This window comes from Phasianus colchicus, chromosome 1 (assembly GCF_987193195.1).
Source record: "Phasianus colchicus chromosome 1, bPhaCol1.hap1.1, whole genome shotgun sequence".
NCBI classification, from domain to species: Eukaryota; Metazoa; Chordata; class Aves; order Galliformes; family Phasianidae; genus Phasianus; species Phasianus colchicus.
The window spans coordinates 10,045,504-10,067,189 of NC_143436.1; the positions used below are offsets into that span (position 1 = coordinate 10,045,504).

The window sequence follows — 21,686 nt, forward strand, 5'->3', positions numbered from 1 at the left end:
ATTCTCATGAAAGAAGAGCATTGAAGCAATAAACTGGCTCTCATAATGGAGAATCTTATTTAAACATACAGAATTATGACATTAATGTTAGGTTTATGTGATTTTTCTGCATAAAATACACCTCGTTCAGGATTGCTGCTGGTGAAATCCTTTGTTAGAAAGTGGGCCAGAAAATATTCAATGAATTGAAACACAGCTGAACTGGATTTATTTAAAATCGAAATGAATATTCATTTACTGATTTTTTCACTGTTTTTCCCAGCTGCAGTTAACAATACTTAGTTCTCGTGTAGTGATTTTTATCCTTAGAGCACTTTCAATATATTATCCAATTAATCATTATCTAATTAAGCTGAGTAATTAGCACTGAATTGCATTTAGAATATTAATTAAGATGTAAAGCAAACTTAGAATTGAAGTGTAGAATTTCAAACTTAATTTTTCAGACATGCAAATGTTTGGCCAATGATTATAAAGAGCATATCTAATTTTATTTCAGTAATATTTCAGCAGAAAGAAAGAACATATAATAATAACAAAAAGGCTGTCAAATGTTGATGAAATATAATAGATAACTAACCTACTTTCTGCTTAGTCTGTGTCATATGTGTTAATCAAATATCCTGTGTTCCTTTCATACCAGATAGTGGAATAGAATGCTGCAATTTGCTTTCTAATAAATACGCCAAAAAGGGACAATGCTACATGCTTGAAGCATTGCTTGGCTGAGTATAACTACTCTTTTTGACAACATTGATTTTTTAATTTCATTTCTGATTAATTATTAATAATTTGGATAAGGTGATAGTAAAAACAATTGATTTCTTCTGGTGAGCATCTGAAAGGTCTAAATTCTGGTTTAATGAGGTCATCCTTTAGGTTTTCAGTTTAATTGAAGCACATTCTATACGAACATATTGAAGTATCTAGATCTGCTGTTTGTATTTCAAGTGCATATGCACTTTTAGTATAATCATTGTCAATGGGGTTTCAAAGTCGTATATATCTTAAATATAAATTTGTGGAAAGATTAGCAGTAGGAGACAGTAAGTTGTTTGCTGGGTATCTTCAAATTAGTGATGTAATATAATTGTGGCTCATTTTCTTCATCCTTTCAACAATACTAGCACATTATTAAATGGTTACTTTGAAGTAACCTCTAATTACACATAAAATACTTACAAATTTTACAGAAGAGACAGGGATGAGTGGTGGTGATTAGCCACCATCCTCAAGTATTACCACGGGAAAATGAGGTGGGAATAAATTTTACCTATGCTCTCCAATAAATGGAACCCAGTCTGTGTAGCTCATTTATAGATACGTGTACTTTTGATGTCACATTTAGTCAGATTAGTCAAACCCTATGCTAACTGCACTAATAAGAATATCTGTAGAGAGAACAGGATCCATTTTATCATAACTACATGGATTACACAAACTTGCTGAGGTGGACAACCAGGAATTTGAAGTTCAGCATTTGAGAGCAAGATTTCTAAGAGAAGAAATGATTTCCATCAACTTAAGAAGAGAATGCTCTGAAACTAAATAGTGACAAAAATTATTAGTTATCTATAGCATAGATAACCAATACTGAAATAGCTTGTTTTAGACTGCATAATTTTAGAAAATACAGGATTTGTTCCTTCTGCCAAATAAAGATTAACACAAATCAGTAAATGAGTAAAAATCTGTTTACACCTGATAGTGGAAAAGAAAATTATGTGTGAAGTTCATTTATATTCCATTAACTATACTGCTTTAAATCCAAAATGAAAAAAAAAAAAAAAAAAATCACAGACTTTAAATGGCAAAATTAACTCTTGCTGTCAAGAGACAATTAGATCCCTCGGCATGCTTGTTTAAAAAATGAAAATGTTGGAATGATTGTGACAAAATGGATTTTCATATCTTAATATTCTTCAGTTTTAAACTGAAAAACACTTCCTTTTTATTTTCAGTGTCCCAGTAAAACATTTGGCGGCTTTGACTCTACCAAGGACCTTCCTGATGAAGTTATAACATTTGCAAGAAGTCATCCAGCAATGTACAACCCAGTATTCCCCATCAACAACCGTCCAATCATGATTAAAACGGATGTAGATTACCAGTTCACACAGATAGTAGTAGATCGAGTGGATGCAGAAGATGGTCAATATGATGTTATGTTCATTGGCACAGGTGAGAAGTTTTGAAACTATGCTGGGTGTTCCTCCAGGCCTTGCAAAGGCATAGATCAGATATAATTTCATATTCTGAAAGACAGAATGCTGGATTGTTCCAGTGTTTACCCATGAAAATCTGGGGCAAGACTCAAAACTGTGTGGGGAGGCCTTTGTTAAATGCATTTGTTACAGGTTCAGACTGTGTTGCTTAATTCTTTAGGAGCATTGCCAGCTGGAGTAAGATCAAACCACTCTTTCCAACTACTTTTATTAGGGAATTTTATTAGAAATATTTTGCCTTACTAATTATAATTTAGTATTAAAATGGAGTTTTTGAGGTACCCATTTTGAAGCACATCATAAGAAACATTAATGAATGAGGAATGTTTCCAAGTAAGAAAAATGTCTTGTGTGCCATTTAAGTATTTTAACTATTGCTTTAAGATGCCCAGTTCTTTAGCCAGTAGAATAGATCATTTTACCTAAGATGCAAATATCTGGCACATAAAAAGTGTTTTAAGAGGAGGTAGTATTTAAATAGAAACATGATATCCTTTCCCAAGCCTTGTAGAATGATACATCTTGGGCACTTTGTCAAAAGTAGAAATATGCATTCAGAGAATACAATTTTCCCAGAAAGGTAATAATGAGAATAACAGTGGTCAGGAATTAGCTGGTGTGCATTTGCTTAATTTCAGTGGCTTCCATAGACCTTTGCTGATTCATATTTGTGGATCTGAACTGGCTGACTGGCAGAGCACAGAGGGTTGTCATTGGCGGTGCAGAGTCTGGTTGGAGACCTGTAACCAGCGGTGTTCCCCAGGGGTCGGTGCTGGGACCGGTCCTGTTCAACATCTTCATCAATGACCTTGATGAGGGGGTAGTGGCCACCCTCAGCAAGTTTGCTGATGATACGAAGTTGGGAGGATTGGCTGACACGCCCGAAGGCTGTGCTGCCATTCAGCGAGACCTGGACAGGCTGGAGAGCTGGGCAGTAAGGAACCAGATGAAGTTTAACAAAAGCAAGTGTAGAGTCTTGCACCTAGGGAGGAATAATTCCATGCACCGGTACAGGTTGGGGGATGACCTGCTGGAGAGGAGCTCTGCAGAGAGGGACCTGGGTGTCCTGGTGGACGACAGGTTGGCCATGAGCCAGCAGTGTGCCCTTGTGGCCAAAAAGGCCAATGGCATTCTGGGGTGCATTAAAAGGAGTGTGGCCAGCAGGTCGAGGGAGGTGATCCTCCCCCTCTACTCTGCCCTGGTAAGGCCTCATCTGGAGTACTGTGTCCAGTTCTGGGCTCCCCAGTACAAAAAAGACAGGGATCTCTTGGAAAGAGTCCAGCGGAGAGCCACAAAGATGGTGAAGGGCCTGGAGCATCTCCCCTATGAGGAAAGGCTAAGTGAGCTGGGTCTGTTTAGCCTTGAGAAGAGAAGACTGAGAGGGGACCTGATCCAGGTCTATAAATATCTAAGGTGTGGGGGGCAAAGTGGCGAGGCCAGACTCTTTTCAGCAGTGTGCGGAGACAGGACAAGGGGAAATGGCCAGAAGCTGGAGCATAGGAAGTTCCGCACCAATGTGCGCAAGAACTTCTTTACGGTGAGGGTGACGGAGCACTGGAACAGGCTGCCCAGGGAGGCTGTGGAGTCTCCTTCTCTGGAGATATTCAAGACCCGCCTGGACGCCTACCTGTGCGACCTGGTGTAGGGATCCTGCTTTGGCAGGGGGGTTGGACTCGATGATCTCTGGAGGTCCCTTCCAACCCCTACGATTCTGTGATTCTGTGATTCTGTGATCTCCTTCTTCACCTGTGAAAATGTTCCATTAATTGGCTAATGTTTCAGTTATGTTGAATAGAAGTATTTCAAACTTTTATTGAACATAATTGCTAATAATTAGACATTAATATCATGAATTCAAACAAAAACAATCCTCAAAGCAACTGTTTCTTTTCAGCTTTGACCTAAAAAATATCTGTCTTGCTCTCTGTCTTATAACAGTCAATTTCTAATTTTCATACAGTTCTGATACTCTAGACCTGGGGTCAGATTTCCAAAGCAATAAATCTCAAGATCTCTTTCATGTTGATGTCTGAAATATATTATGAGAAAACTGAGATCTGATGAAGCTTTGTGTACTAAAGACACTATATGTGTAGCAATTCAGAACATGTATTGCAGGATGTGCAGCTCTACAGAAAGAGCTCCAGCTCTTTAAAGCTAGGAACTGAGTTATCAGATACCAGTGTTACAATATGTTCTTGCATAAAACATTGAAAAGTAGTTTCATATGATTTTACACAATTCTTACATTTTTCTATCACACACTAAATGGTTTAATGCAATCTACAATTGGCAGTGTGTCATGCCTTTCAACAAGTCTTCTATGACACAATTCAGCCCCCAGAAATATTAATGGCAATACTCCCCTTAGCTGTGGCATGAGGAAACAAGCCCTTCAACATCAAGGCTAAGACACTAAAAAAACATAAGGAGCTGATTTATGTCTGCATCTTGAGCACAAGAAGTGGCATTTATCTCAAAAAGAACTGGCATTCTGTCTAAGAAAGATGTCTTGGTTTCTGCAAATGAGAGATAAGTACTTGCAGAGGGAGGTTCATTGTACTCTCATAGAGACCTCTATCAGACTAAGACAAGCAGTTATGCAGGAGTTCTCGTCTGTTTTCAGACAGTGCAAGAATACTTACTTAAACCTGAGATATAACTTTTGGACAGTTATGTATGACTGTTCTTATCTAAATCAGCCAGGCAAAGTCTCTCTGTAAAGAAGCTTCAATATCTAGCTCTTGACTTTGAGTTGGGAATTTAGGCACTTAGTTCTCTAAACCACCAGTGTTCAGATGTGTGATGAGTCTTCTGGATCCCATCCAACTGCTGCTATTTGTATCCAAGAATTCTAAGAAAAATATTGAAAAGTTATTACTTGCACTTACCAAAAGAGATTTCTGCACCAAAAACACAGCTTTGTGACAGTGCTATTACTTCCTGAAATACCATCTTTGGTCATCAAAACTGCTCTTTTTCCAGCAGGCTTCACTCTCATGGGAAAAGAATAGGCATTAAAATACCCATGCTTAGAGCTGAGGTACAAAGGATGTTCTCAGTAAACTGGCCCTTTTGCAGTTTTCAGACTGAGTAAAGGACATGTTCCATGCAGAGGCTAAATGAAAGAGACAGAACTAAGGCCCTGTCTTCTTATTTGCACTGGTCTGAACTGAACTGGCTGCTCAAATTGAAACCAGAAACAGATACACAATCAGTACATATTGCATTTTCCCCAAACAAACCAAACAGATCAGGGACCCGAGTCACAATGCAATTTTGTATCTGATGACCTGAAACTATGGCAAAAATAAAGTTAAGCTCTCTGGGATATGGCTGGAATTTTTCTATGTAAGTCTCTCCCATCAGATTAGGTACTTACATTCTTCGTATTTTCCCAATGCCCTGGCAGAAATCTACATTATTCCCACATGCTGCTGAATTTCAGCATGTTGAGGAAATACTTTTATTTTACTTTTCTTTTTGTTGAACAACTGATGATAATTGAACATAACATAATTAATAGTCATCCAGTGTGGTCACATTTTCCTTTCCTGTGGGTGAAAACTTCAACCAAGCAGTTTCTTTCCCACCGTGATTGTACCAGTGTTTCACAAAGGAAATAAAATCATATCGGAATGCTTGAAATTATATCAGAAAAACAGGATTTAAGATATGCACTTAATGCATATCCTGAGCGTCTGATGTGTGGGATCATTTGGCACAGTCAAGATATATCTGTCAGTAAAGCAAATTAATAAGAGTAATCTTATCTTACTCAGCAGAGCCTATTGATCCTAAAGGAGAAGCTTGATTCCATTTGTGTGAAATTGTTTGAAACACTACTCAGGAAAACTTGATCAGGAACTGAGATAAAGCTCCACTTTGGTACCTGTGGCCTGACCAGAGTTGCTATAGGGATTAACTTTGACCTCAGAGGATTTCTCTAGCGTTAAGTGCCTTTAATTGTTGCAGAATCCACTTAAAACAGACTTCTTTTTTGAAACAACAACTTATGTCTATTCAGTGCCAACTCAGGTCCATAACTTCAGTTGTGCTATTTTTTTCAAAAATGCACCTATATTTCTGTAATCTAGAATTTGAAGGATTGCAACTGAGAACAGCCATAACCCAACTGAGCATACAGGCATGATAAATTAGTACACTGTTATGTGTATTAAAGCACAATTCTCTCTTTTACCCGTACAATATATTTTCCTCAAAACCACAGCCATCAAATTATCAAGGTAATTAAGGAAATGAATGCATCCATAACATTACAAATGTAACTAACATTAAATTATCTGTTCTACGTTAATCTGTTGTAGAAATGGTGCTGGTTTTGATGTTCATATTGCATTTGCTCTGTAGTCTTCTCACTGCTTCTAAAATTAAATATATTCAATTTGTGGCAGTAACCATAATGAAAACCACTTCCAAAACAACTTATCAAGTATCTCTTACTAGCTTAATTTGCACATTCATCTGTCTAAATAGAAAATGTGGTTTTTTCTTTGTTTTTTCTTTTTTTTTTTTTTTTTAGATAGAACCCTTTGAGTTGTTTTTTTTGTTTGTTTCTTTGTTTCCCCTTTTTAAAACAAGAACTATGAATTTATGATAAATGAATGAAAACAGAGATGGAGATATTTTGTGATGTGTGAAAAAAAAAATAAATTCTGAAAATAAAATATTTCCTATGAAGAATATGAAATAGCAGAACTTTCTCATGAAAGTGGCTTTTAAGTTGCTCAACTTACAAAGACAAACAAATAAATAAATAAATAAATAAATAAATAAATAAACCATGCCATTTAATCTGCTTCAATTTTACCTGTATTTTTAATTTTAAAAACAGTGAGAAAACAATGAGTTATCATTCGTTTTTTTTTAATCAGAAGTTTCAACAGATACACATATATGTATAAATTTGTGCTTTTATATCTCAATGCTTTTTTATTTTGAGAATGCTGATGTTTACAGTTCTGTTATTTCAAGTATTTTATCAATTTTAAAATGCTTTATATTTTCCCAGAATACATATTATCAAACATCCACAGAGATTTTTCTTATATTTACACGTTACAACACTTCGCTGGTTAAAAAGAGAAGTAACACGCAGAGTTGTTTACATTTCAGTGAGTCTCAGTGATGTGTACCAACCTAGAAATGATCTTTTTCTTTTTTTCCCCTTGCAGATTCTGTTAATAAAAACAAATAAATAAATCACAGATGCAGAAGCAGTAAAACAGAGGTGGCCCTAAGTTACAAGCAATTTCACAAAACCAGAGGCTGTAGCTCTGAAACTTCAAGTCTTGGCCTTGTTCATGTTAAAGGCAATTGCAAAACCCCCAGAAATGTAGATGGATATAGTGTGAAACTTCTGTCACACACCTATTTCTGATACTGAAGATACAAGTTGCATTGCTTTTTATTCCTCAGTGAAGACTAGTATCTAAGTCACAGAGAAATATAGATGCCTTAAGGAGCTTATACATCTTAGGTACTTTGTTTGACACAGGGATGATAGTATGTACTTAGGAGATCTAACATCTTCATCTGTCTAACAGCATTTATCCAGATGTTTTTGTATCTATACTAAGCCTTTTGACAGCATCTTCACATGCATTTTAAGAATGACAAACATACTTCAAAATGGACAATAAAACATTGCTGGGTGAATTTAGTGCTTTTCCTTCCTCAATTAAATGACTGAAACATCTGTCATTGTATACTGTCATTAATGTCTTGCCCATTTTGGGAGTGATAGAATACTATTTGTCTTCTTGTTACTTTTGCAGAATTTTGATATTTAAAAAATTTCAATCAAATGCTCTATTGAAAATCAGTGTTTTTCCAGAGTATTTTAAATAGCAGTTGGCATTTGAAAACAAGTGTGCAGTGGTATGTGGCTTCACAATCTTTATATGTGAAATAATTACATACAAGAGATTCTGACTGCTTTGAAGTAGAAGTATGCTTCTTAAGCACCTGAAAACACTTTTTTTTTTTCTTTTTTTTTTTCCCCCTTTTCAAGATATTGGAACAGTTCTTAAAGTGGTTTCAATTCCTAAGGAGACTTGGCATGAATTAGAAGAAGTCTTGCTGGAAGAAATGACCGTCTTTCGGGTAAGTGCAGCTAAATTTCAAGTGTCAGGTTGTAGATTTCTCAGTGGACAGCTGCAAACTGAACTTCTTGCAGTCTAGCCAAGGAATAACCTGGCATAACCCTCTAATTAGCTTGTCACTTACAAATGCAGATGCTAGTCAAAATAAACCTTGAAACTGTCAGTGCTAGCTGAAGGTTAATGATAAAGAAATGGTATTCTAGGCTCTTGTTTTGTTGTTGAAACACAATTTTGTATCAGTGAATCTTACGGACGTTACATGCTGTAGATACATGCACAAGTTTGGCAATAATGCCTGTCTCTTTTCTTCCACAGAGATACACAATAGAAGAATTGTATAGATGCATAAAAACTCAGTTTAGATAATCCACATAACATAACTGTAGGAAAATGTCTCAGGAAAAACACTGATCTTCACCATTATCTTATGTTTAATAATCTCAGAAACAAAGTGTTCATATTTTCAAAGGCAATTGAGAGCCTTATTTTCAGAGTTTCACAGAAGACACCATAAACGCTCCCTAATTGTTAACACTTTTTTGTGAAAATAAGTTTCTTCCAGCTTTCTAGTCTGAGCTACTTAAAAAATATGGCATCATGCAGGCATTCCTGTAAGTTGAGGCCAAGTAAACCTTTCAAACACTTTGCAGACAGATCCCAGGGATGTCTTGTGTTTTGTACTCAACAACAAATCATTTACATTCCCTACATTATTCTTTTAGTCAGTGCTGTTTTATGTCACTTTTTAAAATGCCCCAGGCTTTAGTGGGCTGATACCTGGCCAAGAGCACCAAGTTGGTCTGACAAGCATGAAGATTACATGTACATGGTGGGTGAGCCCCCACATTGTGTGGTGTCACTGCAGCTGTTCTGTCGAGGGCCATACTCAGAAGCAGCCACTATGTACTTATTATAATCAGTTGCCATCACTTTATCTTTGGCTTCTGAGCAGATACAACATACCAAAAAAGAGCATATTAAAATGTATGGGTTTTTTTTTTTCTCCCCATGATTTTCTCTCTTTCTTTCTTTCTTTCTTTCTTTCTTTCTTTCTTTCTTTCTTTCTTTCTTTCTATCTATCTATCTATCTACCTACCTACCTACCTACCTGCATTGTATTGGCCTTTACTTCACTGAATCATAGGATCATAGAATCATAGAATCATAGAATGGCCTGTGTTGAAAAGGACCACAGTGATCATCTACTTTCAACTCTCCTGCCACGGGCAGTGTCGCCAACCACCAGATCAGGCTGCCCAGAGCCACATCCAGCCTGGCCTTGAATGCCTCCAGGGATGGGGCATCCACAACCTCCTTGGGCAACCTGTTCCAGAGCTTCACCACCCTCTGCGTGAAAAATTTCCTCCTAATATTGAACCTGAATCTCCCTTATCTCAGTTTAAAGCCATTCCCCCTTGTCCTATCACTCCCACCCTTGTAAACAGCCATTCCTCCTCCTGTTTATATGCTCCTTTCAAATATTGGAAGGCTTCAGTGAGATCTCCCCGGAGCCTTCTCTTCTCCAAGCTAAACAAGCCCAGTTCCCTCAACCAGTCTTCATAGGAGAGGTGATCCTATGTGGTCCTCCTTTGGACTTGTTCAAAGTGCTCCATATCCTTCCTACACTGGGGGCCCTAGGCCTGGATGCAGTATTCCAGATAGGGCCTCACAAGACCCAAGTACAGGGGGACGATCACCTTCCTCTCCCTACTGGCCACTCTTCTTTTAATGCAGCTCAGGATATTGTTGGCCTTTCAGGCCGCAAGAGTACACTGCTGGCTCGTGTCCAGCTTGTACCAACCTTACACAAAGACCATTGTGTTGAGTCCTGAAAGGATGGGTATCTCTGTTTCTAAGATTGGGTTTTCCTGAGGGCAATTTTTTTTTTCTTCCTTCCTCCTTTCCTCTCTTCCTTTCTTCCTTCTTCCCTTCCATTCTTCCTTTCCTTCTTTCCCTCTTTCTCTCTTTCTTTTCTAAACGCCAACTATGAACAGATAACGAGACAAGTAATTTGTGGCTCCCAGCTTTTTTGTTTCTTGTACATGTAAAAGTCATTACATTAATGCAAGGTAATTTGGCAATTGTTGATAATGTATGAGTCTCTTCCCTAAATCAAATAAAAGTGCCAAGCTAAAGGAGATTAAAGAAATATAAAAGTGAAAGAAAGGAGATAAATGGAATGAAAGTTTTATTTCAGACAGTCTTTAGAGAAATGCTATGGATAATGGCAATGTCAGATTTGTTATTTTACTTTATGTATGTATTTATTCACTACACAAAAAGATTTTGGTGTTCTGATTTTCTTGAAATCTCATATTTATCATTTGGCATACATTTAAACCTTAAAGAGATCATTAACATACTTTGGTGCAATAAACAGAATTTGTGTGCATAAGATATATATCTTTCAATAGGGAATTGCAATTGATTTTAAATATATTTTAACCAAATTTAAGTTTTCTTTAGTTGCAAAAGAGTCTTACATTGCAATTTGTTGAATACAATGCTTTTCATTTATAACTCCACCAAACCTAGTCTTCCATATCTGTTACATTGATAACAAATTCCTCTTTTAACCCATCTGTGCAATATTTCTCTGAACAGCTGAACAAACAAACCCATGAGTTCAATTTTCATACAAAAGTTACACTTAATTGATGCTTTCTAATGTAAGCTCTATTAACCTATTTGGAAAGGCAGACCCACATGTTTAACATCCACCAACCCATATCAAATTCTCTCTGGATAAGCAAGTTAAAAGCTACACAAGTGTGAAAGCTTAGTGAGAATGTTATTAATTTACATAATGAAAAGCATGATATGCCAATAGTAAGTTTTTAGATGAAATAATATTCATATAGCACTGACTTGAAGTCATAGAGTACCAAATGATGTCACTTTTACTCCCGGGAGTAAATTCATACAAGCAGCCAGGCCTAAAACATAGAAATAGTATACTTTTAAGCAGATCTAAATATACTTTCTGTATTAAGTACGTGTTACAGCCTCTTATTTAAGAAAGTAGCTATTGGTTTGACATCTGACTAATACAGGTGACTATAATTAACAGTAGATGCAGCTAGGAGTGGAGTAATAATAGGTATTTGAACACTAAAAAAACCTCTGGCCTATTTTTGCTCTGAATCCTGCAAATATCAGTAACTCATTTTGTATGAGAATAGTGCAGCACAGTTAACAATATTAGGCTTGTGATTATGGTTTGATCTTACAAATAAGATTTTGCAGGAAAGTTTTTTTCCCCCTTTGTATGGTTAAAGGGCATTGTATATTTCAGTGTTACAATCTACAATGTGTTTTGATACATTATTATTTTCATATTTTCTGAGACATTCTTTAAATAAGCTTAAATTTTAATAGCAGAATTTAATTTCAAAATGAGAAATAAGTAATCACTTTAAGAGTTTGGAGACTGTAAAAATCATATGAAATGATACTTCTACAATCATAATTACAGAGATGTATATGGACATGTATATTCTAATTCACTTACGAGTAGAAAATATACCATGGCAAAAGACAACAAGAATCATCATTACTAAGAAGCACCACTACTAATTACAGCTTTTCTAAGTTACGCCAATTCTGGCAGAATTTATGTATTTAAATAGCTCATTTTATACTTTAAATCTTTTTTTTTTTTTCTTTTTCTCTCTCTCTTAGGAACCCACTGTTATTTCAGCAATGAAGATTTCCACAAAACAGGTACTGTATCCACAAACTTTAAATCACTTTTAAATATTTATTGGTCTCTGTCTTTTAGACAGTAACTTGGCAGTCAGTGGAGATATACATTAGTTACAGTAGCAGTACCCCTTTCCTTTACATAAACAGCAATATTTTCTCAGAAGAATGTAACACATAAATCCAGTAGGAAAAACCTAGCTTGTGTTGCCTACTAGTAAGGTGTAAACTAAACAAACTAACCTTCTGTCTGGAGGCTCTCAAGAAAAAATTGCACATTACTGAATTTTCTTATGACTGAAAATCTTCTAAAAGAGTGGCTAAGCTTGGTACCTTGCTTTAATGGGGCTAGTGTCTACTGTCTGTACTATTAGTAGCAAATTTTACTAACTCCAATGCTATAAATAAAGATTCAGTTCATGTGACAGGTCCCTGGCTCTGGATAGGCATGGAAGTAGTATTGGAAGAAAGTATCACCAGAAAAATAATCACCAGAACCACTTCTGCTGCCACTAGAAAAGAGGTTGAGGAATATGAATAAGCACAGGATAAGCAGTAGGATGAATAGCGTGCAGAATGGCTTCCCTGTGAGGAGACACTAAGTAAACGAAGACTTTTCAGTCTGTAAAATGGTGCAGTCTACAAACAGGCAGAGACATAATGCAAAGGACTATATAATACAGTATGGCAAAATCATGAGATGCCTGGCTTCTGTTCTCCCCAGAGGCTAATTAGCTATACAAAATAAGCAAAAGAAGATACATATCAACAGAACATTCTCTGTGGAACTGATCATGGCATACAGTTTTGCAGATACTTCAGTGGCTGAAAAAAGGGATTAGAATCATGGATTAAAGTATACCAGGCAGCACTGAGGATAACCATGCTACTTCTACTTTAGGAAGCCCTTAAGATATTGTTTGTTGTAGACTAGGACACTCTAGCCTACTTAAGCTAGATGTATATCACTTCCATTCAAAACAAACAAGTAAACAAATGAAGAAATATTCTGTAATAATCCACTACAGCAATTTGTTCACACGCATTAATTTTACATTGTCATTGTCAGTATTAAAGAGATTTGGTAATACATGCTCAATTGGATGCTTTAATAGTTGTATGTATTCTAAATAAGACTTAATTAACTCATTTACCTGTCTTTCTACATTACTGAACAGAGCCCAGTATTCTGTTTGAAATGCTGCCTATTTGACTCAGAATATACTGTATATAGGAAAGTTGTCTGAATAAATTCATGTATTTGACAGAAAACATTTTGTTTGGGGCCACTTTTCTAACATCGTTTATCAACTAGAACAGTAAAAACGGCTGGACAAAAAAAAAAAAAAAAAAAAAAGTACTATTGAATATTGAAATATCTGAAAACAAACCTGTCAGGTTGTATATATACATACGTATGTTCACTCCATACCAAAATGGTCTGCTTTGGATTATTTGTATAAGTACATTCCCTTCAAGCAGCCAATCATGTCTGATAATAGGACTTGCATTTTAGTGTAATCGCTTCTTCAAAGCATCCTTAGTTATTCAGGAGAGATTATGATTTTTCCCAAGTCTTTTGAAAACAAATGTACACTGCTAAAATTGTCTAAATCTAAAAAAGAATGTAAAACACAGGTTAAACAGGCAAAGTTAAGCTCATGAAAAGTCAACCAGCCACAGGCTAAAAATGACAGCATTGAAAAGCTTTTGGCACTGTCTGTATGTATCAAACAAGTATTTGGCAACATGTTTTCATTATATATTTTTGATTTCAAAATACTGTAGTTTTACTATTCAAACACTTTACTCATTTTGTTTCAATTAGCAGGGTGTTTTTCATATAAATGGCACAATAATTCTGTGCTGCGCAGAAAGCAGGAGTATAAAATTTAAACAGTGGAACTAGCATGTCTTACTAATACTTTCAAAAATATCACTTTATTTTCTTCACTAACATATCATGAAGTTTCTTCTTATTTTTGAATATCTTACTACACTAGATGTTCAAAGCTACCTCTTTTGCTATCATGTCAAAATTATATATTACAAGAGAACCTTCTTCCTAATAACCAAATCCTTCAAGTTCTTCAGGATAATTTAGTTGAAGATTTAAATGATATAAAGCTCTAAGGCTTCCATGCCTCTGTAAGTAAGTATAAATTCTGATCCTTGAGAAAGAGTGACTTTCAGCAATTCAGATATAAGCCTTCTAAGGTCTGCTGTCTTTAACTAACTAGAATTATATTTACATTTTTTCACTGAAGCTACATATTCCTCCTGAGTACATACTTCATGTAGCATTATTACTTGAATGACTTATGCATTTACTAGTAGACACAGACTTTATTAAGACAGCATCCTCTAATACTCTACAGCCTCTAAAATTCACAGTTCTGTGAGAGCCAGGCCTCAAGCAAGCCCCGGGCTGCACTTGGCCCTGAGTCTGTCCAGGAAGACTCCATAGTTTTTCATTACATTAAAAAAAAACAACGTGGACGTAGGGAGCGTATGGAAAGGGCCAGTTGATAATGCTTCTATCACTTAACAATTTTTTGAACTCCTCCGCATCAGATAGTTCTATTTCAAGACATAAAACAAAATTCAGTGGGATTTGAGCGTCCTGTTCTCTAAAGTTTTTTTTTTTTTTAATTGTGCTTAAGTTCTTCGTTTTAAACATTCACATTTTTCATCTCTTACTAACTTTTGATTTGTTAACTGCAGATGGAGAATTCTCAGCTCCGTCTTCCTTCTAACACTAGGGAAGAATAGCATTTTGGGCAGCACATGGGGTAGAGAGATCACTAGATTGCTTAAAATATTAATCTCCTCAAGTTTTCTGGAGTTCTGATATTTCTTCAAGGATTTTCAGAGGGCTACTTTCTTTTCAGTCTTTTTTAGTCTTTTTGTTTTTTGGCTTAGTTTTTTGTTGTTGTTGTTGTTTTTTCTCTAGTTAGATCTGATAATCAACTGATTTATTAAATTGAAAACCTCTTGCGAGAGACTCCTTGCCCAAAAGGCAGTTTGTCTATATATGGCAAAGTGAGGTCAGACCACTGATACAAATCATTCTATTGCAACTTTCCAAATTTGAATTTATATATTATTATGTCCAGAATAATGATCACCAGCTGGAATCTAAAACTGATGAGAAGAAGAGCAAACGGCAGAAGCCTGCAGGCTGTGGAGCACCTGAAACATAGGCTATAGTTCAGTGAATGAACTTTATGAACTTACCTAAAAGAAATAGATTCTTTAAGTAACCATATTTTGGCTTCTCTCTCCTTCTCTCTCTCTCTCTTTTTTTTTCTTTATGCATTTTTTTGTCCTCAAATTCTAAAGACATTTATTAGAAATCAGGTAGGTATTTTGGCAAAGTGAAATTAGTTACAGAGATATGTAGGAAACTATTACACCACACTTCTTTATTTTCCAAAATACATTCTCCAGGTTCATTGGTTCATTTTTATATTGGCTGCAACACATGTTGCTACACACACACATGCACATGTATATATTAATGCCCCAATTACATAGGACTCAGATCAATACCATCTGGACATTTAAGATGCTTAAGTGAAGCTTTAATTTGACCTATGCTGCCTCTATACTCAGTAAAGAGAAAAAGCATCCCTTGAGAAATATTTAGGTCACCTGAGATTTGAATTACTGCTCTTTTTACTACAGAATGTATCCCTAAGCTGGGAACTTCATTAAGTAGCTTAAGTTAGGCAGAATCAGCCCATCATGCCCATTGCCTGTCATCTACTTGTCAACGATACAACTCTAGCTGGGGACTGTTATGTACACTGAAGGCTTTGTGAGGAGCTCTGTGTGGTCAGAGATTTTTGCCCAGAAGAATGTGGTTTTACAGTCCAGCTAAAGCACTGTAATAGATGGAAGCAGCTGCTTAGATAGGTCTTAGTTTTCTATTTACCAAAGCATTCGTTTTCTTTTGGGTACTTTACTTGTCATATTTTCCTTTAGAAATTACTGAAGTTTATGTGAAATAATGGGATGTTTGTGTTATAACTAATATGTCTGTAAAAACTGCCAAGCTGCTGTCTTTCAAAGAAACTAAAACAACACCTTTTTGGAGCACTTTTGTGTTTTCTTTCTCCTGCTATGCAGTGCACATCCTTTTCAGCACATAGTTAACTTCAGCCACCTTCCATTCCAGGATTCTGTAGAAGTGATACCTCTGGGGCATCACAGTGCAAAAGATGAAGAATTTTGATAGAATTTCTTGAAAGCCTATTTTTCACACCAACCTCATGTTTTCTAAGATTGAAAAATAAGTACAAATATCCAGTTTTACAGTATGACTGCTCAGTGAGACCTCCAAAAAAAAAAAAAAAAGTCATTTAATTTTTATAAATCTATTTATTTTATTTTCCCCTCGTTTACTATCTCAGAGTGAATTCTATTTGCTTACTACACTCACACTTGTTTTCTTTGCAAATTAGCCCTAAGCTGAAATATCTCTCTTCAGAATTTCACATAGGATCAGTAGTTCAAGTTTCCTCTTGTCTCTCTTGGGATCGACTTCCCTAATGGACCACCTGAATTTGAGATCAGAGAGGAAAATGACAAGTTATTCTATTATGATGCCAGAAAAGCTGTACCTTATTTTGTTTGCATCTCTTTTTTTCTTCATGGTTCTTTTCCACTTTTGAAATCCATCTCTCAAACACTGTTCCTTATCCAAAATAAAGTATGCCTTTCTCCTTCATTAAATATATGTTTCAATTGCAGTGTATAATCTGCAGAACATACTATGAAACTTCAGAATTATCAGACATGCAAGTATGGCAACTATTGCAAGCTTAAATTTCTCCATTATGGTCTGAAATCATTTCCTTTAAGACCCACCCAAACAAATCCAAGTCATATATAAGAAACTGAAGTTAAAGTTGTTTTCCTTTTTATTTAAAGTCACAGTTATATTCTCTACTGTTTTATGTCAATGACTGTAGCATTGTGCCAGTGTGGGGGTCTGAATACAAAGAAAAAAAATGAAAAGAAGAATTTTTCTTTTCTCTTTTCTCAGAAACAACTGAGAACTTCATACCAAAATGAAAGTTGTTCTTGTTTCGTTTTTACGCAGAAGACAATTTTATTTTCATTTATTTAGTGTACATCAGGGTCATGATTCCTTATTGCATTTCTAATGGCCTTAACATATTAATTTATATTTTAGGCTTTCCTAGCAAAACAAAAACAAACAAACAAAAAAAAGATTTTATTTTACTTTTTCACTTTTGTAACAGCAACAGCTCTACATTGGCTCAGCCACCGGAGTTTCCCAGCTTCCTTTACACCGCTGTGATATCTATGGAAAAGCATGTGCCGAGTGTTGTCTTGCAAGAGACCCTTACTGCGCCTGGGATGGTTCGTCTTGCTCACGTTACTTTCCCACTGCTAAGAGGTAGGGACAGTTTCAGATGTCTACATGGTTTACTATTTGTTTTTACTGATGATCTAAATGTGACCAGAGGGCTTTGGAGATTTTTCATGGGATGGTTAGCTGGAGCCCATTCTTTTCCAAAGAAAACATAATTGTGGGAGCTACAGTCAATATGAAGCCTTGGTGGATTTAGAGGGAACACTGCTACTTCTTGGAGCGGATTTAAAAACTATTGGAAGCAAAACAAAGCAAAACAAAAAAACCCAGAGAAGAATAGTTTGTGAAATGGAGTCATAATTTTTTATTCGGTAATAAGCAGGAAGACGTAAAATTTCTTTTTCTTTCATATGTATTGATGAGTGACTAAATGCTCTCAGATCAGAACAACTGCTATTTTACTATCACTCTGCATTGGTGTTGAAGGTTTTGCAATGCAGAGGTTAGGAGAAATTGCAGAAAATGCAATTAAAAATACTTTTTAAATAAGAATTTACAAGTCTTATTGCTTGATCTGAAAATTTAAAATCATATTTTCTTTTTTTCCCTTTATATAAATTCTTTTTCTTAAAGCATACAAATTAGTTACTGAACTGCTGTTAGATATTGAAGGAGAAAATAGGAATAACTGAATTGATAAATGCTTTCAAATAAGAATGGCCATTGCTGTAACATCAAGATTCTTGTGATACATTGGCTAAAATGTATGTAAATGTGTTAACATTGAAGCAAATATGCCAAATAACCTATATTTATGAAGAAACAAGGTGCACAAGGATTTATATGCAAAAGGGCCCTTTATCTTGAAATTAAGGTTTATAAATACTTGATTGGGAATTTCAGGACTCCAGATTCCAGGTTTGGATTGGTTGTGTTAGGCAGTGGTGGTAGGGAGTGGGAAGTAGCATTTGTTTCAGGTTTTCAGATGGAGGGCATAAAGTTTCACTTTAGTGAAACTGTAGTTCACTACAATGCATCCTAAACAACTACTGATGACAAAAGAAAAAGCTGCTAATGAGATGCACATCAGATTCTTTTTTTTTTTTTTTTTTCCAACAGGAAGGGGTTAATCTGAGTTTTTCTGATATTCATTAGAATAAAAAAGGAGAAACCAATCTTATGCCAAAAGCAGAACAGTCAAGTTTTCTCAGCTGCAGGGGCTAGTTTCTAATTTGTGGTGGGAGGACAGCAGTAGTAGTAGAGAAGGAAGGAGAGTGACAAGAATATTTTCAAGGGGAGTCTGAGAGATCATACTGATCTGAAAGTTTGGATGACAGACTTCAGCATGGTTTAGTATTGCCTTTCAGTTGAGAGAGATGTTAGTAAGGAATCTCTTCTCTGTTACCTCCCAGCTAGTTCTATCCCTAAACCTCATCCTTCCTTCACATACCCTATCACCTGTCCTTCTTCCTAGCCTGTCTCAAAACTCACAGATCATATCATCCTGTTGTTCATCTTCTTACACTGAAAAAAAAAAAAAAAAGAAAAAGAAAAGAAAAGAAAATAGAGCTTTTCATCTTTCCTTATCCCTTTCTCCAATACCTTAATTATCAGTCTGAGCTCATGTTTGCCATCAAAGGTAAGGGGACAGGGGCCTCTTCATACTGGGATTAAGGGGCAGGGTTACTGCTAAACCAGCTGTAGAAAAACCTTGTGGTGCAGAAGTTACAATTCCTGAAGTCACTGCAAAAGAAAAGTTCTTTGAGGCTGGGGTCCTGACACTGCCTTCAGAAGGAGCCACTGTCCCCTGCAACTTTCTGTGCTGGTAGTGGAGAGGATCTGCTGTTTAACAGGTACTTTTTGTACCCACTGCCTCAATCCAGTTTAGAATGTATCTGTGACATTGTGGGAAACAGTTTAAATGTCAGCATTTTCCAAATAATGGATCTCTAATTTCAGGCTCCTGAAATATTGGGAAAACTGAGTTCTCAAGCATTTGCACAGATGCTTTGCTAACAGTGCTTTTTATTCTTTCTTTTTTTAAAAAAGGAGCTTTTATGAGCCATGATTTTACTTTACTTTTATTTGTATATTTAAGAAGTCTAAATGGCAATTCACAGCTCCTGTGATATGACCACTTAACTCTGCCTCATGCACAGGTGTTCTGGTTCATATTTCATAAATCATGTTGATACAATAGTGATATATGCAACATTTTCCTGAGATTCTAACTAAACATCAAATCCAAATTTCATTGACAGTGATATGAGTCTTTCCGCAGATTTTTTTTTTCCTACAAATAGTATGCTATAACTGTGCTGCCTTTCCAAATTAAGGATGGAGTAAAAAAAAACTTGTACAGTTCCTTATGTCTTGGGGGTATTTTTATTCTTGAGTAATGACTAAGAAAAAGACGATATCTGAAATTAGCATCAGTGCATTTTTTGAATCATATGTCAATCAACAAAAGTTTCCTTCTTATTGAAGTGTCCTAAGATGCCCTGATTTGCTAGAAACATTCTTTGTAGTTTTTACTCAGAACGATATCAGGAATGCACATTCTGCATTTAAAATAAAATAAAATAAAATAAAAAATTATGTACACTTCTTGTACATAATTTCAGCTATAACATTTCAATAGGTTTTAATAGAAGAAAAGAAATAATCTAAAATCTTTCAGCCAAGAAGAGTCAGCTGTGCAGTTGATGGTGCCGCTGTGAAAGCCCTCAGTACGAATTGATGCTGATCTCCTAAAGCCTGGGGAGGGAACAGAAGAGAGATGGTCTCTGTGCTGCACAACAATGGCTTTTTAAAAATGTGGGCTGTTGTCACAAGGGAGTGACCAACAGTGCTTTTTACAAGGCTACTTGACTTTTGCATATCCGTTGCTGGATGCCATAATCTGAAATCACAGCATTGTTCGGCAGCTTAATCCTCTTTGTTCTCCTCTAATTTTGCAAGCCCTTAGGCTTTCTCTGATTCCCAGACTAAAAAGATTGCACTTGAAACACATCTTTGTTTGCCTTATTCTTCTTTCCTTTTCAAGAACTCTTTTCTGTGGCTCAGTTGAATTTTGTGTAACAGCTATTTAAATAAAAATAAGAGCAGACAAAGAGAGAGCAACTAATGCAAAATTAAATTGTATTTAAAAGCTTTTCCTGTGAAATACAAAATTTTAAGCACAGATGAGTTTATTTGCAGAAAGAGCAAATGGAAATCAAATAGGAGAAACACTTAAACATCATTTTTAATTCTTTCTGTGAAAGTGTTTTATTCAGTTTATATTAAAGACAATGCCATTTGCAATACATACTGAAAAGGATGTATCAGCAGTGTTTCAGTGAGGTGTGTGGTGGCTGAGATGTTCTACTTAATTTACTTCAAACTCTGTAGAAAATACAACAATTTGACATTCTAAATAATGCCAAGATACTTGAAGTATTCTGTGTTTGCAGAAAAGCTAACAGATTCTTCATGTTTTTAGAACATGCTGAGCTGTACTGTTTATGCTTTGATACCTTAGCAGTCCCTGTATCTGTGAGTCGTCATGAATTTTTCTCTGATAAACATCACTAACAAAGTTAAAATAAACTTCCTAGGCTCCACACAAAAGGCATGTATTTACCAGTTGCTGAATACTTTAAAGACTGATGCTGCAAACTATAATGAATAATGAATAGAATATAGTAGGAATATGATTTCCTTCATACTATTGTTTAGATGCATTTGTGATCCAAGTTACTGTACATGTATTCCATTTGTTGGCAAAAATGAATGCTGGCTAGTGGGAAGGTTGCTAACAGTTTTCAAATTCAATATTTGCAGACGTACTAGGCGACAAGACATCAGAAATGGAGATCCCCTCACTCACTGCTCAGACCTGCAGCATCATGGTGAGTTATGGATATGGCTTACAAACATAGCATGAGGAGAGTAGGAAGTGCACAAATGGTTTATTGGTGAAATTGTCTTGAACTTTTAGTACAGATGAATACAGAGATACATTGTTGTCTTGTTTACTGCCATTGCAGTGGCCTGAAGCAGAAAATAAAGAATATTATTTTTGTTTTTCCTCAGTTAACCAATTCAATCATTTTATTTTCTCTGCTTTGTGTGTTATAATATCACATTCTTGGGCTAGGTGTATTACGTCAGAAAAAAACACATTGCCTTCAGAACATCAAGAACTATGAGAATGTTACTTTGTATCATTTGAATGTAATGAAGACCAAGCAAAAATTTTATCCACCTTTGCTAAATATGAAATGACCTTTACTGTAGGTGCCACAC

The 21,686-nt window shown here is 35.8% G+C and overlaps 1 protein-coding gene across 1 annotated transcript in view; it reads left to right on the top strand.

Moving 5' to 3' along the window:
* SEMA3A (semaphorin 3A) overlaps positions 1–21,686 on the top strand; it is a 171,412-nt gene that overhangs the window by 138,665 nt on the left and 11,061 nt on the right. The window contains exons 11-15 of the mRNA XM_031591157.2: positions 1,962–2,181; positions 8,260–8,351; positions 12,032–12,073; positions 17,323–17,480; positions 21,222–21,289. Of these exons, the coding sequence (XP_031447017.1) occupies positions 1,962–2,181; positions 8,260–8,351; positions 12,032–12,073; positions 17,323–17,480; positions 21,222–21,289 (580 nt within the window). The remainder of the gene's footprint in view (positions 1–1,961; positions 2,182–8,259; positions 8,352–12,031; positions 12,074–17,322; positions 17,481–21,221; positions 21,290–21,686) is intronic.